At 36.2% G+C, this 24966-nt stretch overlaps 1 protein-coding gene across 1 annotated transcript in view; it reads right to left on the reverse strand.

Moving 5' to 3' along the window:
* TAFA5 (TAFA chemokine like family member 5) overlaps positions 1 to 24966 on the reverse strand; it is a 320900-nt gene that overhangs the window by 188761 nt on the left and 107173 nt on the right. Inside the window, exon 2 of the mRNA XM_065665021.1 lies at positions 5416 to 5565. Within this exon, the coding sequence (XP_065521093.1) occupies positions 5416 to 5565 (150 nt within the window). The remainder of the gene's footprint in view (positions 1 to 5415; positions 5566 to 24966) is intronic.

Consider the following 24966-nt stretch of genomic DNA (forward strand, 5'->3'; position numbering starts at 1 on the left):
TCGTAAAAAATATTCTTTCTTATGTTCAATCTGAATTTATTCTTTTTTAGTTTAAAATCGTTGCCCTTCGTCCTGTCTCTACAGGCTTTGGTAAAAAGTTTTTCTCTTCCTTGTAAGTCCCCTTCACATATTGAAAGGGTGTAATAAGGTCTCACTGGAGCCTTCCCCAAGATGAACAATCACAGCTCTCTCAGCCTTTCTTCACTGAAGAGGTATTCCAGCCCTCTGATCATTTTCAAGGCCCAATAGTCCCACTCTCCTCCTACACTTAAATTTTACACACTGTACAGTACACTACTTCTGATCTATCAAAATGTCAACGTAGTATTATTCAATTTCCTTTTAGTTTCATATACATCCCTCTTTGCCTTTTGGTTTTATTTCTTTTAAAATGACATACCTTAAATGCAACAAAGTTAAATGTATAATATTTACAGTAAGGAAACATTTTCAAATATCTGTAATATACCCAGGATAAAATAATATAAGTAGCATATTAACAAGGACAGGAAATATTCTAAATGTGAAAGCTAAAATTCCCAATTCTGAAAATCATTATAGTCCTTTCTTTTTTTCCTCCTTTCTTTTATTATTTTGTACTTTTTTTCCCCCAGTGTGGATAAGATACTTGAGAATGATGAAGTCCTCCAGGTATTAGGCAGTTTTGCTCCAAGTTCATGACTTAGGATTCTATTAATGATCAGTTCTGGCCCCTACACCTCTCTGCAGACTCATAGAGATAATGAGAAGAGCGGGGAATTATTGATCAAAACTAATGTGGCTTCCTTGTTGATCCTGAGTTTCTGTGTTAGTCAATGCCAACTGAAATGCATGTTAATCATAAGGTATGAAAAAAAGTTTTATCGACTAAGATTCTCTAGAAAATAATATAGCTACAATGCTCACAAAGAATGAAAACAGTATTAAAATTTTTAAAAGGTGGTGTTTTGTGTTTTTCTGTTTTGTTTTGGTTTCGTTTGTTTGTTGGTTTTGGTGTTTTGTTTTGTTTTTTTTTTTTTTAAGAAGACTTTGATTTACAACATAAATTGTCTGAACACTTTGACTTCAGTTACCTGAGCTCCAACTATTTGAAATTTAGGAATCTGGGGTATCAGGATCCATGCCCTGGGATTTCTCATAGCATAAAAGTAACCAGAACTCAATTCCAGAACATGAGAATCTTCTAATCACAGATTTCAGGTAAGCAAATTAAAGTTTGCCATCCTCATTTCCTTGAGTAATTAAACAATTTCTCTCATACTACTTTTCCTCTTATCAACTGTTTCTACTTTCTGGGGGAAATCACAATTTATTTTAGAGCTATAAATACATATTGGACAGAATTACTGGAATCTACTGAACATTTAAACGTCCATCCCACACTTCACAGGTTAATATACTTGTATTCTATGAAATGCTTTGGCATAACAAATCTGATTTTCAGGTGGGTGGAATAAAAAATGCAAACCATGGGTGTATATGTACACATGCTGTTTTCATACTGGGCAAAAATAGAGAATAATTGCCATCTCCCTATCTCTCACAGGCTTCAGCTTAAAAAAATGATGAAGCTTGACCGACACACAGGGAAATTACTCTTGTGATAAACCAGATGCTATGTTGAAGCATAATATCTTATTAAAGTAATGCAACTGAGGTCATTGCTGTGGAATTTGATCACAGAAAAGGGACTAGGGACTGCTAGTTGTAAATAATAATAATATAGCTAAAAGTGCAGGCAAACTACTGTCATAATATCACAAACCCTATATTCATGAATAAAAATTCCATCACAACCAAACATACTAAACATACATTATGACGCTGTGGATCTAGGAATGAAGCAATCAACACTAAATCAAGCTTGAAATCAGGGTGAATATTGATGCCATTTTTTCAGATTACATTAGCAATCTGCCATATTTAAAGACTGCTAGAAAAAATAAATAAATAAAAGAGTAAATCAGCACTCTCCATCACAGGGAGGCATTTCAAGAAAATCTCTGTTCTTCATGCTCTGCTCAGACCAAGCCCTGAACACTGCATCTTCATTTTTAACAACTCCAGTTTTATCTATCTGACATATACTGTCTTTCATTTTTTAGGAAAAGGCCTTAGCTGATGTAGCAGAATGGATTTTGGTAATCAACTCAGGACTTACTCTAAGAGCTATGTTGACAAGTGCAATCTCAGACAATGCTTGTGAGGTTTAAGAGCCCTTAAATTACTTACTCTTTTTGCTGCAATAATTGACACTTGCATTTCAGTGCTCCAGGAAACATACAGCAAAACTAAACATATTCTAAGGCACTTCTCTCCATTAAACAGTGAACAAATGGTAGCCAGGTACAACATGATGCATTTGAAGGTTGTAAAAATTAACAGCTTTGGTACTGAATCTTCAAAACACTCTCTTGCCAGAAGCTGTGACATAGTTGTTAGCTAATGTTTTCTGGCCAGTAGGTTAGCAGGTCATGCTTCCTATGCCTGCTTCCTTCACAAATGACTGTGAATTAATAATTAAAGGTCTAAGGTCTAATTCTGCTACCTTTACTTCAAAGAAACCTCATTAAAATCAAGACTACATAAATAATAAAATGAAATTAAAAATAAAACACTACCAGTAAGATTTTTTGAAAACAGAAATGTAATCTTAAACAACAATTACACTCTTAACATCTAGTATATTATAAATAAGCAATATGTGCAAAAGCACACTCTGTCCTACTTAAGACATCTAAGAGAAGGATATAATTGTTTGTTTGGAAAACGTGATTCTTTATGGTAAAAGAACACCTAACAATCCTGTTTGGTTGTTGTATTCCTAAATTAGCAGTATTTGACAGTATCAGAGACAAAACTAGCTTTTCTCAGACCTAATTTTAGGTAGATTTCATGTTCTGTCCAGAAGAAAGTATTAGCAGCTGTGTTTGAAACTTCTAGAAATTAATATAAGCAGAATGGAAAATTCTTTGAACTACTATTCTTTAAACTACGAACCTGGTAAATTCACAGTTGGATAGTTGTTAGTCAATGGCCAATTTATCTGACAGCTGTATTTGCAAGCAGAAAATTAGAGCAAAGATAAAATGTTCACTTATTCTTTCATATATAATTATGTTTATGGTATGTACAACTATTTTTTTTAACTTAATTCAAGAATAAATTTACAGATCGAGGATTTGGCTTATGCCTTCATTTTAATTTGGGAACTTGATATATGATTCTAGATATCATTAACCTTTTTGAGCTTTGATTACAGAACATCCCTAACATTGTCCAGGAAAGCGAAGCAGCATCTCCTACACGTCTTGCAATTATCATTCCTGGAAAGGGCTCAACATCTTAAGTATAAACATTTCACAAAATAATAAAGATCTGTGTTATTAGATCTCATTAGAGCTATGTTGAAAAGCTTTAAAAAGATTAATTATAATACTTTGACATGTAAGTTAATGGGGAGCTCTATTTTTCAACTGATGAACTTCCCACTTATTTTTCAAATGTGGAGTATTACATAAAGAACTCTAACTACACAATATCTCAGCATAGATCGTCATCCAGTTCTCTGTTTTCATAAAATGATGATCAAGAACACTGAAAGCAAAAGGAGATTTGAAAGACCTTCTTGAGTGGCCAATAAAATAGATAGCTAGAATAGATAGATTAGATAGATAGATAGATGATTGATAGATAGATAGATAGATAGATAGATAGATAGATAGATAGATAGATAGATAGATAGATAGATAGATAGATAGATAGATAGATAGTGTTCTCAAATATTAAATTTTCTCAAACCTTTCATACTTGGACTCTAACTTAATACAGCAATTAGAGGATGAGGTGTAGTCATGTCTTCTTACATGTACGTTCTGCTAATCTAATCTCTCAGCATCACAGGTGACTTAAGGCAAGGCAGAAACGGTGAGTACCAGGACATCTGATTTATCTGAGGCACTGAAGATGAGACAAAGTGCTCTGATAAGGTGCCTTTTACTCTGTTGGGTATAAAGGAAAACTGAAGTTCCTAGGTTAGACAACTAACTCTGGATACCTAAGTTACAGCAAATGAATCTCATCACAGGCCATAACTGACTGAGGAAAAAATGTGTTTAGTTCCCACTAGATGATGAAAACTTCATATTTTCCTTTATAACTTTGTTTTACAATGGGAAACACATGTTGAAATTTTAATTGCTAAAAAAATTTTTTGCCGCAATTAAAACTATAAATGATACAATAAAATCATTCTATGATTCTATGGTTCCTTTCTTAAGTAGTTAAGTCTGTTAGAATAAAACAGGAAAGGAGAAATTACTGGATATTGTATCACATTACGAAAAAGACAGCTAAGAAACTGAGTACCAAAACCAAAATGCAGAAATAGAATGTGCATGATGTTCTATATTTAGCCTTCTGGGTAGGCTTTGAAATCTCCTTTGAGTTGTGTTGTTTGATAATCACTGGTAAGACCAAATTCTGAGGCAACAGTTGGGTGTTCTCAGCAATATTTTTATCTGAAGACTCAAACCAGTCAGCCTTCAAAGGCAGTCTGTGAATTTGTTATAGTTCTATACACACACATCTTCTTTTTACGTTTGTTAACTGAGCCTAGATCAAAACATATAATTTTGCATCAACTATTTTCAATATGTCTCCAAATTTATTTTTAATCTAAAAGTTTGCTAATGGCCTTGCATGGGCAAACCTCTCTTGAAGATTGTTCCACTGTGAACATCTGATTTAGCTGTAACACAGAAATTCGTCTCAAAAACTGATTTCAAAGTGAAATATTTTCATACCTCCCTGTATGTCAGCAATTTTCCAGCTGTATGCAATCACTGCATCTGCAGTGAATCATACAGAATCATAATTTTAAGGAGCGATGTATGCTGGACATGTGAGATATATTCGGATATTGTATTCTAACTATAGTATCAGTGTTTTCTTCAACAATGTTAACTATCACATAGGACCAGTCACATTAGCTTCCCAGTGGCATAAAACTGTTCAGGCTCTTTTACAGTGGTTTTGTTGAGGTTTTTTTTGTTTTTTTTTTTTTTTAATAAAAAGGTAAGGAATAAAAAGTAGGGGGAAAAGAATGCCATTTAACTGCTGATCCTATCATCACATGCAAAACATAACAGGAGCATTCCGTTAACATTCAACTGCATATAAAATTAAAACAAAAGTGAAATTCCAATAAAAAAAAACCAAAAACCAAAACAAAAACCCTGAAATATCTATACTATTAGTAATACTCTCTTGGGGAATTTCCATGGTATTGCCATTACTAGTTGGGACACATAAAAAATTCTTGTATAGAGCTTTTATTTTTTTTTATGAGACGCTACCAGTTTTACATTGCTCTTGTATTGGCAGAAACTCGTTGAATTGAACTTTGCTTCTTACCATCAACACAGGCTGGCCTTGCTCTTGTTGTACCGGCAATCTGTCCTTTTTTACATGCACAGCGAGCTGTTTGTCGGGCTATAGTCCTTCGGGGCTGACTGCTATCTCTGTCCAAAGTAACAATCTCACATGTACCTGCAGCCAGTTGACCTGGAAAAAGAACCAGCAACAGGTACCAGAGTCACTGAATGAACTACAGGCAATCTATTACAGCCAAATAGAGTCATGGCCCTATGTCACAGCAGACACTCCACAACAAATGGGCAGCCAGCTGATGGATATAATAAAATGAGATGACACACAATTTTTCTTTGTGGTGGACATATGAATACCCTGCAAACAGGTCTTGTCAGAAAATGATTATTGTTCCATAAAAGCCAGAGGGCCGAGGTTACACAGGTTACTTTTACTTATGTTGGCTAAGTAAAGGAACAATCTGCTCTTAAGCAATGAAATTCAAATGGTGTGCTCTTTGTGCATTTTCAGGAATTATAAAGAATATGGAAAACAAAAACCTTCCCCACGTGTCCATGAATATAATGGAGTCTTAACTGCTTTGTGTGCTGGTTTTGAAAGAAAAAATCTCTCAAAGTATGCTTGCATTTGACCAGATTGTCAGTCCTTTGGTTCTTGCTTCATCTAAACTGAACGGTGATTCACTCTCTGTCTGACTCCTATTCGAAGTAACTGGTCTTTTTTTGTTTTACTAAATTTACTATGCAGCCATCCTGCAAATGGCAGTAAAATGACACTGCACCATTAGCTCAGTAACATTGTTTGCTTTTTATTGACTTCTCCAATTTATGTAGCTTTCCCTGAATACTGAGGAAATCTACACCACCTAACTCTGAATTTGGACCATGCTATGAGATGCAAAACAAAAACCACAAAAGTTCTTTGCAAAAACCTCTTTTATGCAGAATATTAGTCTGAAATAAATGTTACACATTTTGAATTATGCACTTCCTCTGATACAACCAACAGCAGGTTGGCTACTAGTTGGTATGCTGTATTTTGGTAGTTGGTTACTAGTATACCAAAATATCACCTTTTACAAGCAAGAAGATACATTATTGATTTTCAGTACATATGAAGACTGAAAAAAAACCCTGGATATCACTTCGTATTGCACATAATTTCTGGATTTTTCTGGTACAGTACTAAATATAATTTCTATTGTATTTTGCCTTTGCAGGCAGGCAAATATAAACCTTCAAATGAAGATGTGAAAAAATATAATCTGCAAATCACAAGCTTACTATGTTTTGCTTTCATAAAAAAGATTGGAAAAAATGCAACACTGTATTTATAAAAAAGTTGTCCCGTTTAAGTAATAATCACAGTAAATTATTTTTATGCTGTTGAAATACTGAAAAAGACCAGAGAGACAAAAAGCTGAAATTTTACATTTATATTAACACAATTAAAAATAAAAAAACAAAATAAAATAACCAAACAAACCAACAACACTCCCCAAAGCACAAAACTCCCTGAAGTGCATGTGTATGGCATGCAAGTCTAAAACTATAATATTTCTGAATACTGTGTTTTTTCCAATTCAGAATACAAGTTTACTCATTCTATCGCTCCCAAAACCAGCTTATGATGCTTCCTATTGTGTGGATCCTGTCTTGAAACTGTCAGAACAGCAAAATACCGGCAATAGCATTGTGACTGGTTCACTGCTAAGACACCAAAATTTTGTGTTGCCGTGACTCCTACACTGAGTAAAACTGAGGATCTCAGAGATGAATATGGAAAAAGATAGTCTACAAATTTATGAAAATATGTGACATACACGTGAGTAATATACATTAGACATTTATAAATACAGACATGAGATTCACAATAGTGAACACTTTCACCACAGTTTTTAATTGCTGATAGCAACTAGACTTGTCATCTATGGTCAGCCCTGGCTTTCTAATGTTTTCTACCCACTCTATTAATAAAAATATCTTATGATGAACATATACTGATGAGAAGATTTTTACTCTATCTGTCTTTTGTTTCCTCTGAAATCTTGGATTAGGAAGGAAAGGTTTCGCAAGAATGATAGTGGCACATAATTTTCCAAGCACAAGGGAAATCCAGCTGGAAACTGAAACATCTTGAACTGGAAAAAAAAAAAAAAAAAATTCTTTTTTTCCCACTGTCCTGGGTTTAGCAGTAACAGTAATTTTTTTTTCTCCTTCTTAGTAGCTGGTGCAGTGCTGTGTTTTTGACTTTCAGCCTGGGAACAACGCTGGTAACACTAATGTTTTTAGTTACTGCTCAAATGTTTAGACTGGTCATAGGACTTTGTGAGTCTCACGCTCTGCCAGGGAGGAGGGGAAACTGGGAGGAAGCAGAGACAGGACACCTGACCCAAACTAGCCAAAGAGGTATTCCATACCACAGCACGTCATGCCCAGGGAGGTAACTGGGAGTTACACAGAAGGGCACTCTCTTCTTGGTCGGGCTTGTTTCGGCGGGTCGTATCGTATTCTCTTCCCTTGTTATTTCTCTTATCATTATTATCATTGGTGGCAGCAGTAGTGATTTGTTATACCTGAGTTACTGGACTGTTCTTATCTCAACCCGTGGGAGTTACATCCTTTCAATTCTCCTCCCCATCCCTCCAGGAGCTGGAGGGGGGGGGGAAGGAAAGAAAGAGGGAGGGAGGGTAGAAACTGTGTGGATGACTGGGTTTAAACCACAACACCCCCATTGCTAATATATTTCATTCTGGGCTGCAGGAGATGTATTGCTCCCAAGGAGTACAGCTGTCTTAGTAGATAATGTGAAAAAGACATAATCAGAGGTGTATTTAGATCTTGACCCCTTAGGCATTTGAACATCGTCATTATGGACCTGCATTGAGAATACAAATAGAATGGAAACCAAAGAAAAAGTGGAAGAATAAATACGACATGTTTAAGTGTTCCTGAAAGCATGGGTTGCCATATTCACTACTGTTTGTAAGCCTTTACACTTCCATTTCTTTCATTAAAAGGTAAAACATATAATGTGGGTGAATTGTTATATAAACCCCAGTTAAGAGGAGAGGAGCCAGTTTTACAGCACAGTGAAGGTAAATAAGGACCATGTGCTGAGTAAAAGAACAATGAAGCTTTCTGTCAAGACAATTAGTGAAACCAAAAGTTTTACAGGGAATGCAAGCAGTGACTATCGATAAGAATGCCTATAGATCATCTTTTCTGCTTTTGGACTTGTCCATTTTTAGATCTGTGTAGGCTCATTTTAAGCCACCTGGGCTATTTGGTTTTTATGATTGCTTTCAGCTGTTTATTTTGTTTAGAGATGATAATTTCTTCTGGGCATGGTGACTTCAATTTTTTTGTGAACTTTGAAAACCAGGATACCTAAATGAGAGTAATTGTTGTACAAAGATAATGTCACACTTCCTTTCACAAAATTCTGTACAGCTACTAAAAATAAGGGAAAATTAGAACTATTTTTAAAACATTTCAAAGATTTTTTTAAGATAATTTTGCTGTTGCCATTCATGTTTCTCTGGCAGAAGAAAAGCATTGCAAGATACTGTAAATTAAAAAAATACTGTAGAGCTGCAGCAGTTCTTCCATCACATATAAATATTTCTTGGTCATTGTGTCACAGGCTGCAAATACTGCAAGTATACATCCACTGTTACTTGGCTTTAGATGGCTCTAAAGCATGAGAAGTATTAGCTAAGGTTATGGAGGCCCATCTCCATGGAGAGAGTCATCCTATTGTAAAGCATGTCCTTTCTGCCTCACGTTAAGTAGAGGGCAAGTCTACAGAGTACCTTATTTAGGTGATTTGTATGCTACTTTGGCTTTTTAACAATTTAATCTAGAAATGTAAGGTACCAAATGATGTAACAAAAGGAATATACTTCTTGTAAGTACTGAGTTTCAAGAATCAGGGTACATTTAATTTTCAGGGAAGTTAACAAAAGTGACCTCTTTCAAAGATATTAATGAAAAAAGGCTATTCATCTGTGAGCCTCTGAACACTTCCCATGTCACTCCTAACCACAGAGAAGAAATCTCAATTTGGTGGATTTTTAATGGAGCTTTTCCAGCTGAGTCATAAAGACTCAATTTTTTCAGTAGATTGTATTTATGCACTTACACAAAGCAGTTCACCATTTTTGAACATGAACTAAATACTCTTGGGGGAAAAAAAAAGGCAAGCATCATCAGAGAACTCTTGATTCATTCTAGCCTTGCCTGAAAGATTTTCTTCCAAGGAAATAATAAAATAAATAAAACAAACAAAAAAAAAAAAAACCCACAACCCAAAACCAAAAAAAAACCCAACATTATTTTATGGAACAAGCATAAAGTTTATTTCAGTTATAATCATCCAGTTTTTCAATTAATGAGTGCTAATTTGTTGCTGTTATTGGTTTAATATTATTATTTTATAAATACTTATTTTTGTAAGTTTATTTTACTAATTAAGACCTCACTGAAATTTATTTTATTTTGTGTTGCCAGCATGTGTTTACTAAATAGAGAAAAGGATTGGGTTGTTTAAGGCTCTTCTATAATGTTGCACTGAATTCTTAAAATGCCAATTGATATGTCCCCTCATTCTCCCACTGCAAACACACATGCTTCTACATGGAATTCTTTAAGAAAAAAGGAATACTACAGGATTTTTAATTAAAATGTAAGTCAAACCAAACCAAACCAAACCAAACCAAAAAAAAAAAAAGCTCACAACCACTAAAATGCCAATGGGATACAAGGGGATTCATCTTTTACCCTCCAGCTTGCACTCATGAACTTGTTTACAGTATTTTGTTTTCTCAATGAAGTCCATTGTGATCAGTAGTGAAACTGCTTTTTGTGAGACTTTCATGGAACTCTGTAGGACTCAGTAAGTTTAGGTACATACCTTTAGCAAATGGTCCAGGAATTAGCTCAAGTTAAAAACTACTATATTTTTAGAAATTATTTAGTACTTCCATTCTTGAAAGAAAAGTGTTTGTCACTGAGAAGTTTAAAAGTAAATGGCATTTTTTTTATGTGTATTACTAAGGGCCCTTTGTCAGCTATATGTCACTGCTGAAAGAACAAAGCTTTTCAAGGATCTATACTGTCCATCATAGTCAAAACCCTCAAATAGTAAATATTTTTGTATTACATGGAGGGTATGTAAGATAACATTTTAATTTTCTGTGGATGAAAATATTTTTATTCTCTAATAGGACATAAAATCCGCCTAATCCACATTGATTACAGCAAGCCAGTTATAGATGTTATGAATTTTTAATTTATGTATGCTGAAAATCTGAAGACTTTCCCTCAAATTCATGTAAAGAAATAAAATCATATTATGAACTCATTGTATCTGTGGGTACAATGAAAATAAAACTTGATCTAAATATGCAGGTCTTCCCAGGGTTTTAGATTTCATGCTCATCCAGAAAATCTACTTCTGAATTTTACACGCAGGCTTACATTATAGTTGCAGTGAACAGTTTTTCCATGCATCTCTAATTTGACTCCTAGCAACACAAGCTCTTTTAGTTCAAAATGCATCAAGTTAGATGTTATTAAAATTCTTGGCTAGATTCAAATACTCTTTTGTCAGTGAACACAATGCAGAAGTTGTTTCAAAATCAGATCATAGGAATACATTCAGTAGTTTTCTATTACAATATTGAAGTCTTTCTGACAACAGAGTCATGCCAACTCATGAGCAGAGCTGAATATCAACAATGCCTACTGAAATAAGAGGGAACTTCAGTACTTAGTGTCACTCGTGATTTGCAGCTTGACGTTAACTTGAGTAATAAATATTTAAATGCATTTCAATTTAAAAAATAAAAAGCATACATTTAAGTGGAATTTGGAATTGTTTCTTATATGTCCTTCCACAAAGAAAATGTCCTGAAAGATGTCTTATAGTGAACATAATCCAATTTCAGACAGTCCTATTACCTTTTATTTTCCAATTTTAGTTCACAACTAGAGTGATTATGGGAACGATTTGTTTGCCCCAAAGAACCACACTCACATTTAAGCTATAATAGCTAAATTTGTGGAAATCCAGCTAGTATAAAACAAGAAAGAGCAACTCCATAAAACTTCTGAACCCTCTCCCCCCTGCCCCCCATATTTAATCTAAACTAACGGACTAGAACTGGCTCAGCATATACAGGAAAAATGGGGCAAAAAAACTGTTCAAATGTATCAGCACAATTTCAGAATGACTATCAAATAACATTGTTTCTATCTTATGTGATACAAGGGCATTTCAATTTTCAATAAAATATATTAATGGAAACACACTATTTCCTTTTCTTCTTACTCATGTCACTGACATTAAAATCATTTGTTTCCAAGATGCTTCATGTATCATTTAGGACCATGTATCTTTCTATTGAAACAAACTTTGTAGCTGTTTTAGGGACAGACTACAGAAAGCAGTTCTTGCTAGTGGAGTTAGACAACCTGTTTAAAATATCGTTTACCGTTTTTTCTTGATGGTATGATTATGCTGTCAGTAGAAACTAGGATCAATGTCATTGTCTGAAACAAAAAGCAACTAATTTGGATAATCTTAATTTACTGCTGTACCCCACAGATGCCCACAAAACTAGAAAGCAGCAGACCACATTTTTCAAAACTTTCCACATATTTACTTCATTATAGTTTCAGAGTTACATTTGGCTGGAATCAGCCTTATCATGTGACCTCTGTAGCTTTCCAATTTTTAAAGGAGTGATTGTGGATTTTAGTGGCATAAAAGAAGATATTTTGTCCCAAAAGACATGGTTTTAGTGCTCATTTTATGAAGGAAATCTCATTGTAGACCCCAGTTAAGTAAAACTTATGAATAACAAGAGAAAAATATAAGGAATGCCTTCTCCTTTCAAAAGTGAACTTGTATATTTTCAGAGTTCCACTGCAACAAAACTACATTATGTTACCTTAGTAATTACTGATCTTACGGCAATTTTCAGACTACCACTTAGCCATCTCAAGTGCATAAACAGCACAGACATTAGGAGGGTAAGAAAACAGTTTTCAGCCCTTGATTCAGAAATAAGAAGTAAATTTTAATTAAGGTAGATTCTACTATTCTCAATAGCTGCACAGGAGAAAAACTGAGTCAGTGGAGCTTCAAGATACATTCAGAATCTATTCTGAGATTTCTTTTTTTTCCCCAATTGGACAAATACCCCAACTTATTGTACCTGATACTGCTACTGTATGCAATTCCTTAATATCTTTTTGTATAATTAAGAATAATAACACAACAGAAAGAAAAAGAAAGGTAAAATCAGAGTTCAGTAAAAACAAACTTCAAGATTTAAGTTTCTGAAGGGAATTCTCTAACAGAACAAAGAGGAAGTCCAGACCCAAAAAGACTTGAAAAATCAAGCCAATGACATATGAATAAATGTAGAAGCGAGGCATTCATATATATGAACCTAATTCAAAATAAATTTCCCTATATGCTACACTACTTTAAAAAGTAATTCACACTGGTTTTAGGACACGGCAATGTCATTTCTCAAATTCCTCTACAGTCTCAAGTCAAAACTTTACACATTTGATATGCTGCACTTTACATAAAAGAAAGAAAAAGAAAACCATGTCTCAAGAACAGTACTGAAAGAGAAATGCACGTCAGGGGGCTAGGAGGGCTGCAATAGGTCTCACCGTTCCTGTCTGGCACACCCCGCTCACAGCCCAGGACCCCATTACAGCTCCCCAGGGCTGTCAGCCTCATCTCAGTGATGCTGCAGCAGGTCTGGTCCCAGCTCCCCACAGCCCTGCCCTTCCCCGCCATGGGCCCTGTGGAGCAGGCCACCCATGAGCCCACAGCCTACGCACGTCCTAGTGGAGGTCACTGGTGCTTGGAGCTGCCTCAGTGCCTCCCTGGCTGCCAGGCTCTGCCCTGGGGATGATCTTGCCGAGTCCAGCATGGAGGCTGGAAGTCCATCAAGCTGCACCACCAACCAGTGACACTTGCACCCCTCATTTCAGCACCAGAGATCACAACTTCCAACTTCAAGAAATGTCTTTAATAGACATTTACACAAAGATCAACCAAAGGAATACACCTAATGTTGATTCCATTAATATTATAGAAATAACCCCCTAGCCTAGTAATTTATGGGGTTTGAATCAAGTTTCCATGTCTCTTTTTGGGTAGTGACCTAAAAGCAGAACCTACAAATAAGAAGATCATATAACCAATGCTACCAAAAATAAGTAGAAATGACAAGGCATTTGAGTCCTTTCTCTTTAAATAAGTTCTGCCTCTGTGTAAGTCAGTATGAACTGTAAATCTCAGCTACAGAGAAAGGATCTGCAGCTCCAAGGGCTTCCTGTTCACTCCTCTTCATGCAGGTATAGGTAATTGTTTCTAGAGGCCTCTCTTGATTACAAAATGAAATAACTGCATGAATTCAGCATTTAACAAAGTTATGCTTATTTGAATTAGTTTGGAAGTGGCTGTCACTCTATCACTCTCCTAAAAATTTTTAAAACTGTTGAAAAAAAAAAACCAAAACAAAGAAATAAAACAGCTTTCCATGTCTTTACCAGCCTCTACATGTAAAATAAACCTAGTCTGTTTATGAAACAAACAGAATAGCCATAGGGGGAAAAACGTTATCAGAATGATGCGGATATTTCTCTTGAGAAAGACAGGAATAAAAAGCACAGGTTTGTCTAAAAAGCTACTGACATTTGTTGGAGCCAGAAGCTGTATGTCAGGAAGGAACAAGTCTGTTGTGTTAGCAAAATATGTCACTGCAGGGAGCATGAAATCAGTTTGAAGGAAAATGCAGATAAAGCCAGATATCAGAAGTAGGTATAATGTAGTGGCAGAGGTAAACACTGTTTTTAAATTCCCATGCTTTCCTTTTTACAATCAAGATATCCACTGCAATATGCTGCATTCAACAGAAGATTTGGGATAAAATTTAGTCCAGTACATGCAATGTGGGAAAGGAGAATCCATTTGCTGAGATTTTGTTTTGTTGGATCCTGTTAATATGTCTTATTCCTCAAACTGCAGAAATAATAAACCCTAACTTTTAATTGCCATCCACGAGGAAGAAAGTTACATCCTATCCAACAAGAACTTTGTCATTATTCTGCGCCTGTGGCAGCTTTGAAAACCTGGAGGCCAAAGTATGCAGCTGAAAGCAACTGCTATCTTACAATATCCAGCCTTGTTAACGGGCCATATGCTAAGCAGTACCTATGAAGGAATAAAAAATTCAAATGATGGACATTTTCTGTAATCCACTGTACTCTTAGCAGAAATAAAGTAATATCTTTCAAAAAAAGCCTGTTTATTTTGCCTACTGCCTGTAGCGCTACTCCTCCCTTTTTGCACAAGCCTATGACACAAAAGTCCATTTTCTTTCTAGTGATAGCACTGTAATGCAGATGGTAGGTTTACCCTGAAGCCATTAGATAACAGAGAAAGTCTCCAACTACCCAGTGTCATTCTTATGTTAATGGTTGCTGGGTTTTTTTGTGTGTTTTTTTTTTTTTTTTTGGTGGAAAATGTCCATAAACATTCTCCATACAAAATATAGTCTCTCAAGACTTTGTACTCTGTGGTACTGCGCTTACTGAGAACATATAGGTACAACAGCTCACACATAACCACAGGGAAATATAAACTGTAACTCTGAAGAAGTAAACATTGAAAAATGGAGGTACTGAAGTAGCACAGTGCCCATATCCGAGAAGGAAACAAATTTAAACAATTTTCAATGTCTTCCTACACCTGAGAGGAAATAATCCCACTGAATAACATATGACATTAATTAGAAGCATTATGTATGAGCCCAAATCAAGGTTTGATAATGAGAATCTTGAACACACAAAGGATCCTAAAGCCCAAAGCTTCAACAGGCAGAATCTACACCTCTTGGAGCACCTCTCCATCTCTGCAGTGACTATAAAGAGGAAATTTATGGTGCGTAGTTTCAATTAACCTGGGTGCTAGCATGAATTCTCAAATCAAGCACATCATAAGGACAAAAACTGAATAAGAACTACTGTCTGCATCTGATATTTCTTCTTGCTTAGCTCTCAGAGTTTCACTACTGATTGTAATGCTCCTCAGCAGTACCTGCCTCTCTACAGCATGGAGCAATGAAGTCCCTCACTTAGATGTTATGCTGAGCATATGACTAGATTTAGCACACAAGTCCCACTACTGCAGGTCCATCAAAGGAGTTTACATTTAAATTGTCTGAAAATTAAAAAAATTGAGATGCAGTATGCTAAATAAATATATCCTTACTGTTAGACTAATAACAGACTTCAGCACCAACGAGAGGAAGTGAACTTGACAAGCTCCTTAACTGATTTGAGTGATGGCTTTCATTTTAAAGGTTTGTCTGGGAGCAGTGCTTTATGCAAGTGTGACAGAGAAGCATGAGTATGTTGGCCATTATTCTCAGCTGCTCTACAGACTTGGAGAAGCGATTTTCTATCTGGGCCAGCTTCACTGCTGCATTTCCCATTTTTATCCATTTTGCTCAAAATGACTTATGAAACAGGCGCATGCTGAAACTAAAAGTTTTCATGGATGAAATCCATGATTTTTACATCCTCATTTCTAGTCCTGCAAGAAGATAACCATTTATGGGATAAGATTCTCTCTGCACAACTCAGAGGAAGGTGACGGCCAAAGAGGTTTTAAGTTGCTCACAATATACCCAAGGCTGCCCAAAGACAGTGCACTGAACAAGGACTAAAGTCATCCCACCCACCTTTACAAATCACTGAAGGGCTCAACATTAGAGACATACACAATACCTCTTCCCGTGTTCCATTTATTGAGAACAGTGTCATCTGTTTACACAACCAAATGTTCAGTGCATGCTCACTTCCATTATTTTACCTCCACACCATATAGAGGGACTTACACTTAAAGGAGATGCGTCATGTATGTTCACACCAGATGTAGAATAAATCACAAGATACTGAAAAGCTGAAAACATCAGAAGTGTACAAATCCATTCTCTGCTAAACTTAGCAGCTGTGAAATAGACACAAACAAAACTATTAACAACTTCAAGGTACATGTTCATACCATAGAAGGCAATGTTGAAAAGTCTACACTGGTGACCTTTTAAAAAACTTTAAATTAACCTTTTTTATTAGTATTATTTCCTCTATAACAAGGTCCATCTTTTTATGTACTGCTTATAAGTTTTACTAGCTAATAAAAAGTTAAATTATGCTATCAATTTCCCAATGAATGCGTAATAAATACTACTTCCTCAGACCAAGGTCCTTAATAAAAAGGAATGAAAATAAGCCTGTCACTGTTTTACTCAGCATTTTGAACTGTTTCCTATTACTCATGGTGCAGCATCCTGAAATACGCTTCCTTAGACATAGTGTAGTTAACAGTTTTCTAAACACAAAAAAGGTGCAATTAAATAAACATACAGACATATATGCATACACATATACTTGACAGAAGGATGTGTTGTACTATATGAACTTGAAGCTGGAGATGACTCTAATGTATTGCTTGTCGTATTAATAATAAGACACGCAATTTGCCAAGATCCTTCACAATAGCCATTATATTAATTTCACCAAATGGATCAGTATGCCTTCTCTTTATGATACGGTAGTCAATGGATGCAATATTTTTACTTTACAAGATGTAACTTTTAGCCCAAACCAGAGGAAATTTTAAAAGTAGAAACTACTTTTTTAGAAAGAATGGCCACTGATTTCTAAGGGAATGCCATACGCAAAGAGACCCATCAGGCATTAGCTATGCTTTTCATTCTTTTTACTCACCCACTTCCTAAAAGTTTAACATGGCAGTACTGATTGTAGCAAATATTTCAGTGTTGTGACTGTGTCTGATGGATAACATTAAATTATCCTCTCAAATTTTGGTTTAACTGTATCATAAACCATCATAAACTATATTACATCTTTCATTGGATAAGTCTCTAGGAAGAAAAACTAAGAGGACGTGAGATTTGATCTGCTCCATGGGTCACACTGAAGCAGCACTGACCAGAAGTTCTCTGCTGCAGAGGACAACATGAAATTGTCAGACTAAAGAGCACTGAGTGTAACTAAGTGCTGCCCCTCATCCAGGGGAAATGCTGAAGTACAACCATTAACATTATGGAGAAGCATTAATATTTTCTGCCTTCCTTTGGTATACTGAAGTTGTTTAGATCAGTGTCACAGCTTAAGCTCAGCCAGTAACTCAGAACCACATAGCCGCTTGCTCACTCCCCTCCACCTTCCTCTACCCACTCCAGGAGGGATGGGGAGGAGAATTCAAAGAAATGTAACTCCCACGGGTTGAGATAAGAGCAGTCCAGTAACTAAGGTATAACACAAAACCACTACTGCTACCACCAATAATAATAATGACAAGGGAAATAACAAGGGAAGAGAATACAATCGCTCACCACCCACTGACTGATACCTAGCCCACCCCAAGCAGTGATCTACCCCTTCTGGGTATCTGCCCCCAGCTTATATACTGGGCATGACATGCTGTGGTATGGAATACCTCTTTGGCTAGTTTGGGTCAAATGTCCTGTCTCTGCTTCCTCCCGGCTTCCCCTCCTCCCTGGCAGAGCATGAGACTCACAAAGTCCTTGGTCAGACAAAACACGACTTAGCAACAACTAAAAACATCGGCGTTATCAGTGTTGTTCCCAGGCTGAAAGTCAAAAACACAGCACTGCACCAGCTACTAAGAAAGAGAAAAATGACTGCTACTGCTGAACCCAGGACAGTCAGTGATACTGATACTGTGTTTCTGTGGTAATGGTAGGTTAAGCAGCAGAAAGTATAAAATTCACAGACAGGAGAATGATCCCACAGGGATGAGTAAGAAAGCAGCAAAGGGAGATTTATTGAATGAATGTTTGCGCTCACCAAATGTAATAAAACTTGAATGATATCAAGCATCTAATGTACATATATGAGATATACATGGGCATGTTGACCACTTATGGCCTGCCCTTCTTACTTTAATTTTCCCAGTGGCAATATAAAAGCTTGAATGAACACTGAGAATAAGATAATAGGAAACAGAACAGAAAAGCTGGCAATAAATATTTCATTAAAAGAGGGTTTCTGAAAGGCCATATAACCTTTTGTCTAAATGCTCCAAATCCAAAATGTATTAGGTTCAAACAAAATAAAGTTATTTTCATTAGGCATAAGTAATGTGAGTTTATACAGCAACTATTAAAGAGAGAGTCATTATGCCACTAAGACAAACCCACTCATTCAGACCAAAGATTTGGTAGGGCATCCCTAGAGAAAACAGGCAAACACAAACATTTAGTACCTAAGGGGTAACCAAGGTGTCGTGGTTTAAACAAAAGTCAGCCATAAATCACGCAGTCGCTCTCTCACTGCCCCCCTTCTCTCCCTCCCCCTACTCCCGGAGGGATGGAGAGGAGAACCGAAAAGAATGCAACTCCCAAAGGTTGAGATAAGAACAGTTTAGTAACTAAGGTATAACACAAATCACTACTGCTACCACCAATAACAATAATGATAAAGGAAATAACAAGAGGAAAGATACAACACCTCACCACCAGCCAACCGATAACTCGCCCAACCCCACCCAGCCGAGCACCAACCGGTACCTTGTCCACCCCTGCAGTGCCCTAGCCCTTCCGGGTAACTCTCAGTTACATCCTGGGCATGACGTGCTGTGGTATGGAATACCTCTTTGGTCAGTTTGGGTCAGGTGTCCTGTCTCTGCTTCCTCCCAGCTTCCCCTCCTCCCTGGCAGAGCATGAGGCTCAGAAAGTCCTTGGTCAGACTAAAACATTTGAGTGGTAACTAAAAACATCGGTGTTATCAGCGCTGTTCCCAGGCCAAAAGTCAAAACACAGCACTGCACCAGCTACGAAGAAGGAGAAAAATAACTGCTACTGCTGAAACCAGGACACAAGGATACTGAACTGAATGATTAATCACAGCTGTGATTAACACACATCACATTATTTAGGTGTATGCTGATGCACACATACATGTATTTTGGTCTCATGATGGAGAAGGTAACAGCAGAAGGAGACAGTCATTTTGGAACAAAGAGAACATCACAACTTCGCTGCAACAGAAATGTAAGCCTGGTTGTATACAGGTGGTTACATACAGAAAGCAGTGATTGTGTTATTAAGAGGAAGTAATGTATTAAATAAGAATTACACAGTTTTGGTTTGAAACAGGAATGACAAATAGAAATACTGCGATTCAGTTTCTGATGCTGCCATGTATCTTCTGTACTTCCCTAACCCTAACCAGTTTGCTTCTGTTAAAAGCAGGATACAGCACTATTTTCAGTGAAACTATGCCACCATCAAACTCACAGTAGCCCAGAGCTGAAGCCATGAGAATTGTAGTATTAATCAGAATTCAGTTCTTCTAATCGGCTGAAACCTAATGAATTATAGAACTACAGTCATTCTCAAGGCTTAAGAACAAAAGCTGTACATCTTCTGTACAACATGCATCTTTGCACAATGACTAATTCTGCTCCCAGCAAAATCAATGGAAGTTTTATCACTAACTTCAGCAGAATAATGAGAAAGTCTTCAAAATCCAGCACCAGCTTTTTAGCAAATTTGTGTTGTATCTTAAATAACTGTGATTCTGTCCAAGGACATTTGTCAAATGAGTTCTTACCCAAGTGAAAGCTCTGTTTTAAGAATCATTCACTTTGTATGACTTTGTATGTACCACAAGTCATGGCAGCAGCTGTGAACAAAGGTATTCTGGGATCAGGAAGCAGAGATAGATGCGAAGCCGAAGGCACACTTCTTCAGTGCTGTACTTGGCTAAGCACCATATTACAGCTCTAGTCTATCTTTTTTGGACTAGATGATATCCAGACTCTCCTTCCAACCCAAATCATTCTATGATTAAACTACTCAAATAATGTACCAGTATATACTAGTGTACACTGTGTGTATACACTTATACACACTTTATCTCTACTCCTGTATACATATCTGCTTGCTTATGGCTGTTAAAGCTTTAGTCTTTAAAACCTGTGAATTTCATTCACACTCCCATTCTAGTAATTTCAAGTAGACAGTTTCTCTTTCCTACTGCTTCCTGGTTTCATATATTAATACCAGTCTGCTGCAACCAAACTGCTTTGCTGATATGGGATAAGCTTATTCCAATACCATTCCATTTAATACCCGAAATCTGGTATCTTCAATCAAATGAAGCTGGTTACTGCTGGAAAAACTAATTCAGTAAAAGATCCAAAGCCCTTAATAAGAGTAAAAGCTATATATAAATTACTTCTGACTATGAAAAACTATTTAAAAAATATAAAAATGTATGTATGTATTATAGAAATTGTGTGTGTGTGTGTACATATAAAGAGCACCTGCATGCATAATTTATAATACAATTTGTGCATACTTCAAAATTTTTAGGGTATGTTTCATACTCAACAACATCAGAGATGATGGAATGTTGTTTGACGATATAACTGAAATCTGCAGTAGTATCCAACCAGAACACACAAGTAAAATTATTGACTAAATAGCAATATATATATATGTGCACTTGTGCATATATATATGCATGCATATGTATGTGTGTGTTTTCATATGTTTTATGGATGGCTTATAGATGACATCTACTAGGAAAGAAAAGTAAATTATGGATCAAACACACAGATTATAAAAGAATGTTTTGATGTACACATATTGCATCAAATCGACAGGTATGCAGGGCTGATCCATACTTTATGCACAAAAATGTATACATTGCTACTAACTCATATTTTCCTATTAATATCAGCAGTACTATTCCCCATACAACGTGCTCAGTTCTAAATTACTATACAAAAAAGAAAGCAGTGAAGAAATTAAGCCTCTGAACTGCAAGGAAGGGGAAATTTGGCTCCGTTCTCAACAATGAATATTTAATGATTCCCTGTTTCACTGACATCTGACAATCCTTCCCAAAAAGCAATTATCCTTTCACCAACCCTAGTAGTAAGGACAAGAATAAAAGACCAAGATTGGACTGGCTGCTTAACCCTTCACATAAACCTCTGTATCATCAGGCAAATGCTATAAAGTCAGAAGACTTTCTCCTCTGTTTTTAATAAGATTACATAAGTGCTATGTTGCATCCTCTGCTACACACTCAGAGTTTCACAGTGATTACTGAGACTGTATATACAATCTTACAAATAAATACATGCCCACAAACACAAACACACGCAGGTGCATATCATAACCTATCATATCCTGGGATCAGAAACGTCTCAAGTTTTTTAGCCTTCCTTGTACTAGAAAAAATCATTGACAGTAGTTACTGTGTGATCGGTGCACAAATGGAAAAAAGGCAGTAAAAAAGAGAAAACCCTTAAGATATCTAGGCAACCAATCCTTTCCACATTGTAGCAACTCTCTTGAGTGAAGACACTTCCTTGGAGTTGGTTAAAAATTAGCATCTTTACCAGATTTACGAAGATTTTGATATTACAGCCCTAAACACAAAGAAGTAGAACCAGCAAAACAGAAAAGAAAATAAATCTATTTAATAATCTGATTGGTTTTTACCTTCCATTTTTCCAGTGGTGGAGCTGTATTCAGTGACAGTGAAAACATTTTACTTTGCACAACATAAGAATCACAACAGAAGAGTGTAATTAGCGCTGGAAAGACATTCTCAAGGAAGTACTTTGATTTCAAAAGACTGTTGGAGTGATTGTCACCCCTGCTGTGCTTGGATTCTCTCTTGATGTGCATAAAGTGTGAATGCAGAACGCATTATTACAAAACTCACTCACCCTTGCATTTGTGTGCTCATTGCTTTTGCCATCTTGTGGTGACCAAAAATAGAAATCTACACAGCAGCATATAATTCACACTAGAATAATGTTGCTGCATTTTTTTAATGAATTCTTCACTGCACATGCTGAAGATCTACAACTCAAACCATGTTCTGCATTTTGTCATTTATGTAACAAATGTGTTCCTTTTAAGACTGAGCTCCCTGAAAAATACAAGCCATAGTGTTAACACTTAGAATAAGCACAAATATGAAATGATTTAATGCTCCATAAATGTCCTCCAAAGAATTTTATCAAAATGCACTGAGACCTTTTTTAAAGGAAGTAAAGTGCTTCTAGTCTCTCAGCACATATAAAGGCAATACCTTTATAAAAATTGTCATGTAGCCCTATTACAGAACAGTTTAAAGTGTGATAAAAGAAATTGGATTTTGACTTCATAAACCAGGCAATAATTATTTATGGAACAGAGTCATTTGTGGGCTTTAGTTTGTGGTTTATTCTTCAAATTATCAAGGAAAGCTATGAATATAAAGTATCTACCCCTTCTCATTTTAACTTTTAAAAGAAGTAGCACATTTTTGAGTTAGTGGTCCCAAGGGAGAGAAGATGAGGCCTTCTGTTGCTAAGCAAGAGTTTGCTAGTTATTTCAAGCTTTAGCTGAGTACAAGCAATAATCACGACTGCCTGAAATATATTGGAATGAAAGTACATGGGACCATTCATGACACTTCATCAGCATGCAGGAGGCAAACAGAGTGACTGCAGTGATTGAATACAGGCTCAGACTACTGGCTTTAATCTCCATCTCATTCATTCAGCTTTTACTTTTGGCACAGCTGTATGATAAACACTGTGACACTCTTCCTTGCCCGCCCTCCTTTGGAATCCCATGATTGCTGTGTCTATGTTTGTTACGTATTTAAGGTAGTTAGTCTTCCCCCCCCCCCCCCCCCCAAAGGCAGTAAGTATTTAGATATGGGTAATTTACAGGTTTACTACTGTTACTCTCAAAGCACCATTATTTTATGAAGTCATGTCCACTTTTCCTCTGCAGACATCTTAAACCAAAACAAGGTAATTTTATAATTAATACCAATTCTTTCTACTACCTTCTATACAAAATTGCATATATACAGTGAATGTATATGTGTATGATAAAGTATTCCTAGCTTACAGTGGTAAACCAGGAATTTTCATATCATTGCTGACATTAATAAAATCCTGATATTAAAGAAATTTCAGTTCATTACTAAGTTTTAGGGGGGTTGTTTTATTTTGCTTTAATTTTGGGGTATATCACTCAATTCACCAAGAAGAGGTCCTGTGCAATTCCATATCACCAGTTCCCTGAATTTGCCTTGGCTTTATACCCAGCAGATAATAAGGGTCTTGAATAGCTTAGAAACTAATTTTTAGCTTAAACATACTATGGTAAAGTTAATGGAGTTAGTTACATTTGTAAAGCCAGTTAGTAAGCAGTAGCAACCTCTGCAACTCTGCAGCTGGGTAGCAATTGCTCTGCTCATTTGGCACTTGTGTCAAAAAACCAGCTTCTATTTTATATTATACTTTCCTCATATTAAAATATATAATAGTTTTCGGGAAATCTGTCTGGTCTGCTTCAAGAAGTTAGCTTGAATTCACCTGCTTAATATGCCAGACTCCCTGAAATCATAAGTCTGCTACACAAAAGCTTTTCACTTGCTTTTTGTATTGAAATTGATGCTGTTTGATCACTGCAGTGGTTGTAGCTTAATAAAAAAATGCAATCTTAAGCCAAACAAAATACTATAAAGAACCTATTTAATACTCTCTGCTCTAACTAATATGCGAAACAATTTGCAGTTTAGCTGACTGAAGGTGTGTGGACATTCCTTAATGTTCAGAGATAAGTGGGACAGAACCCTGCGGAGGGCTGGTTCCAGGGTGCCTGTTACTGATGTGACAATGTCATTTCCTTTACACTGAGTTCTATCCACTGCCAAAGAGTTACTGAACAGCCAGCATAACAGAAATAGAAAAAAACACCACACCCTGGTCATACAACATTCAACACCATCTCTTTCAAGTAAGTAAAGAGCAATTGATAGGCTGCATTGAAATGTGGAGACAGCAAACAGATCACTGAGTGAAGGAGATAGAAAAGATGAACTTTGCAGGTTCCCAGGGAGACACAGAAATATCCTTGGGATAGCTAAAATAAATCTTTTAAAGAAAAAATACTCACTAAACTACAATGCCACCTAAAGGATGGGATTGAAAATCTGCCTCCAGAAAACCAAGCAAAATCTGCATTTTTTACTCCCTCTGCATATCCAGGTTGAGCTTGCAACAAAGCCTACTAGATTTCTAAAGCATACAAGACATTCTCTGATTCAAATGTTACCAAAGACAGCAACAGAGAAGTGGAAAACTAAGTATTTTAAAAGACCCACTTGAGCTTTTCTGTACTCAAGTAACAGCAAACAATCCAGCACTTTCTAATACTCTTACCATATTATGCACTCACATATTATTAAGGTACCAATTTTGCTACCTCTTTACTTCAACCAGAAAAAAGATCCTTGAATCTCAAGAAAAAACTGTCCATAAATTGTGAGAGATTAAAATCTTCTAAGCACCAACAAGAAAGGGATTTAACACACTCAGTAAGACAAACTAACCTTATGACCTGTATATCCTTATGGAAAAGGGAGCTAGGATGAGTCCATCTCCACTATACCGCTAATACACTGAAAT

Source organism: Lathamus discolor, chromosome 1 (genome assembly GCF_037157495.1).
Source record: "Lathamus discolor isolate bLatDis1 chromosome 1, bLatDis1.hap1, whole genome shotgun sequence".
In the NCBI taxonomy this organism is placed as follows: domain Eukaryota; kingdom Metazoa; phylum Chordata; class Aves; order Psittaciformes; family Psittacidae; genus Lathamus; species Lathamus discolor.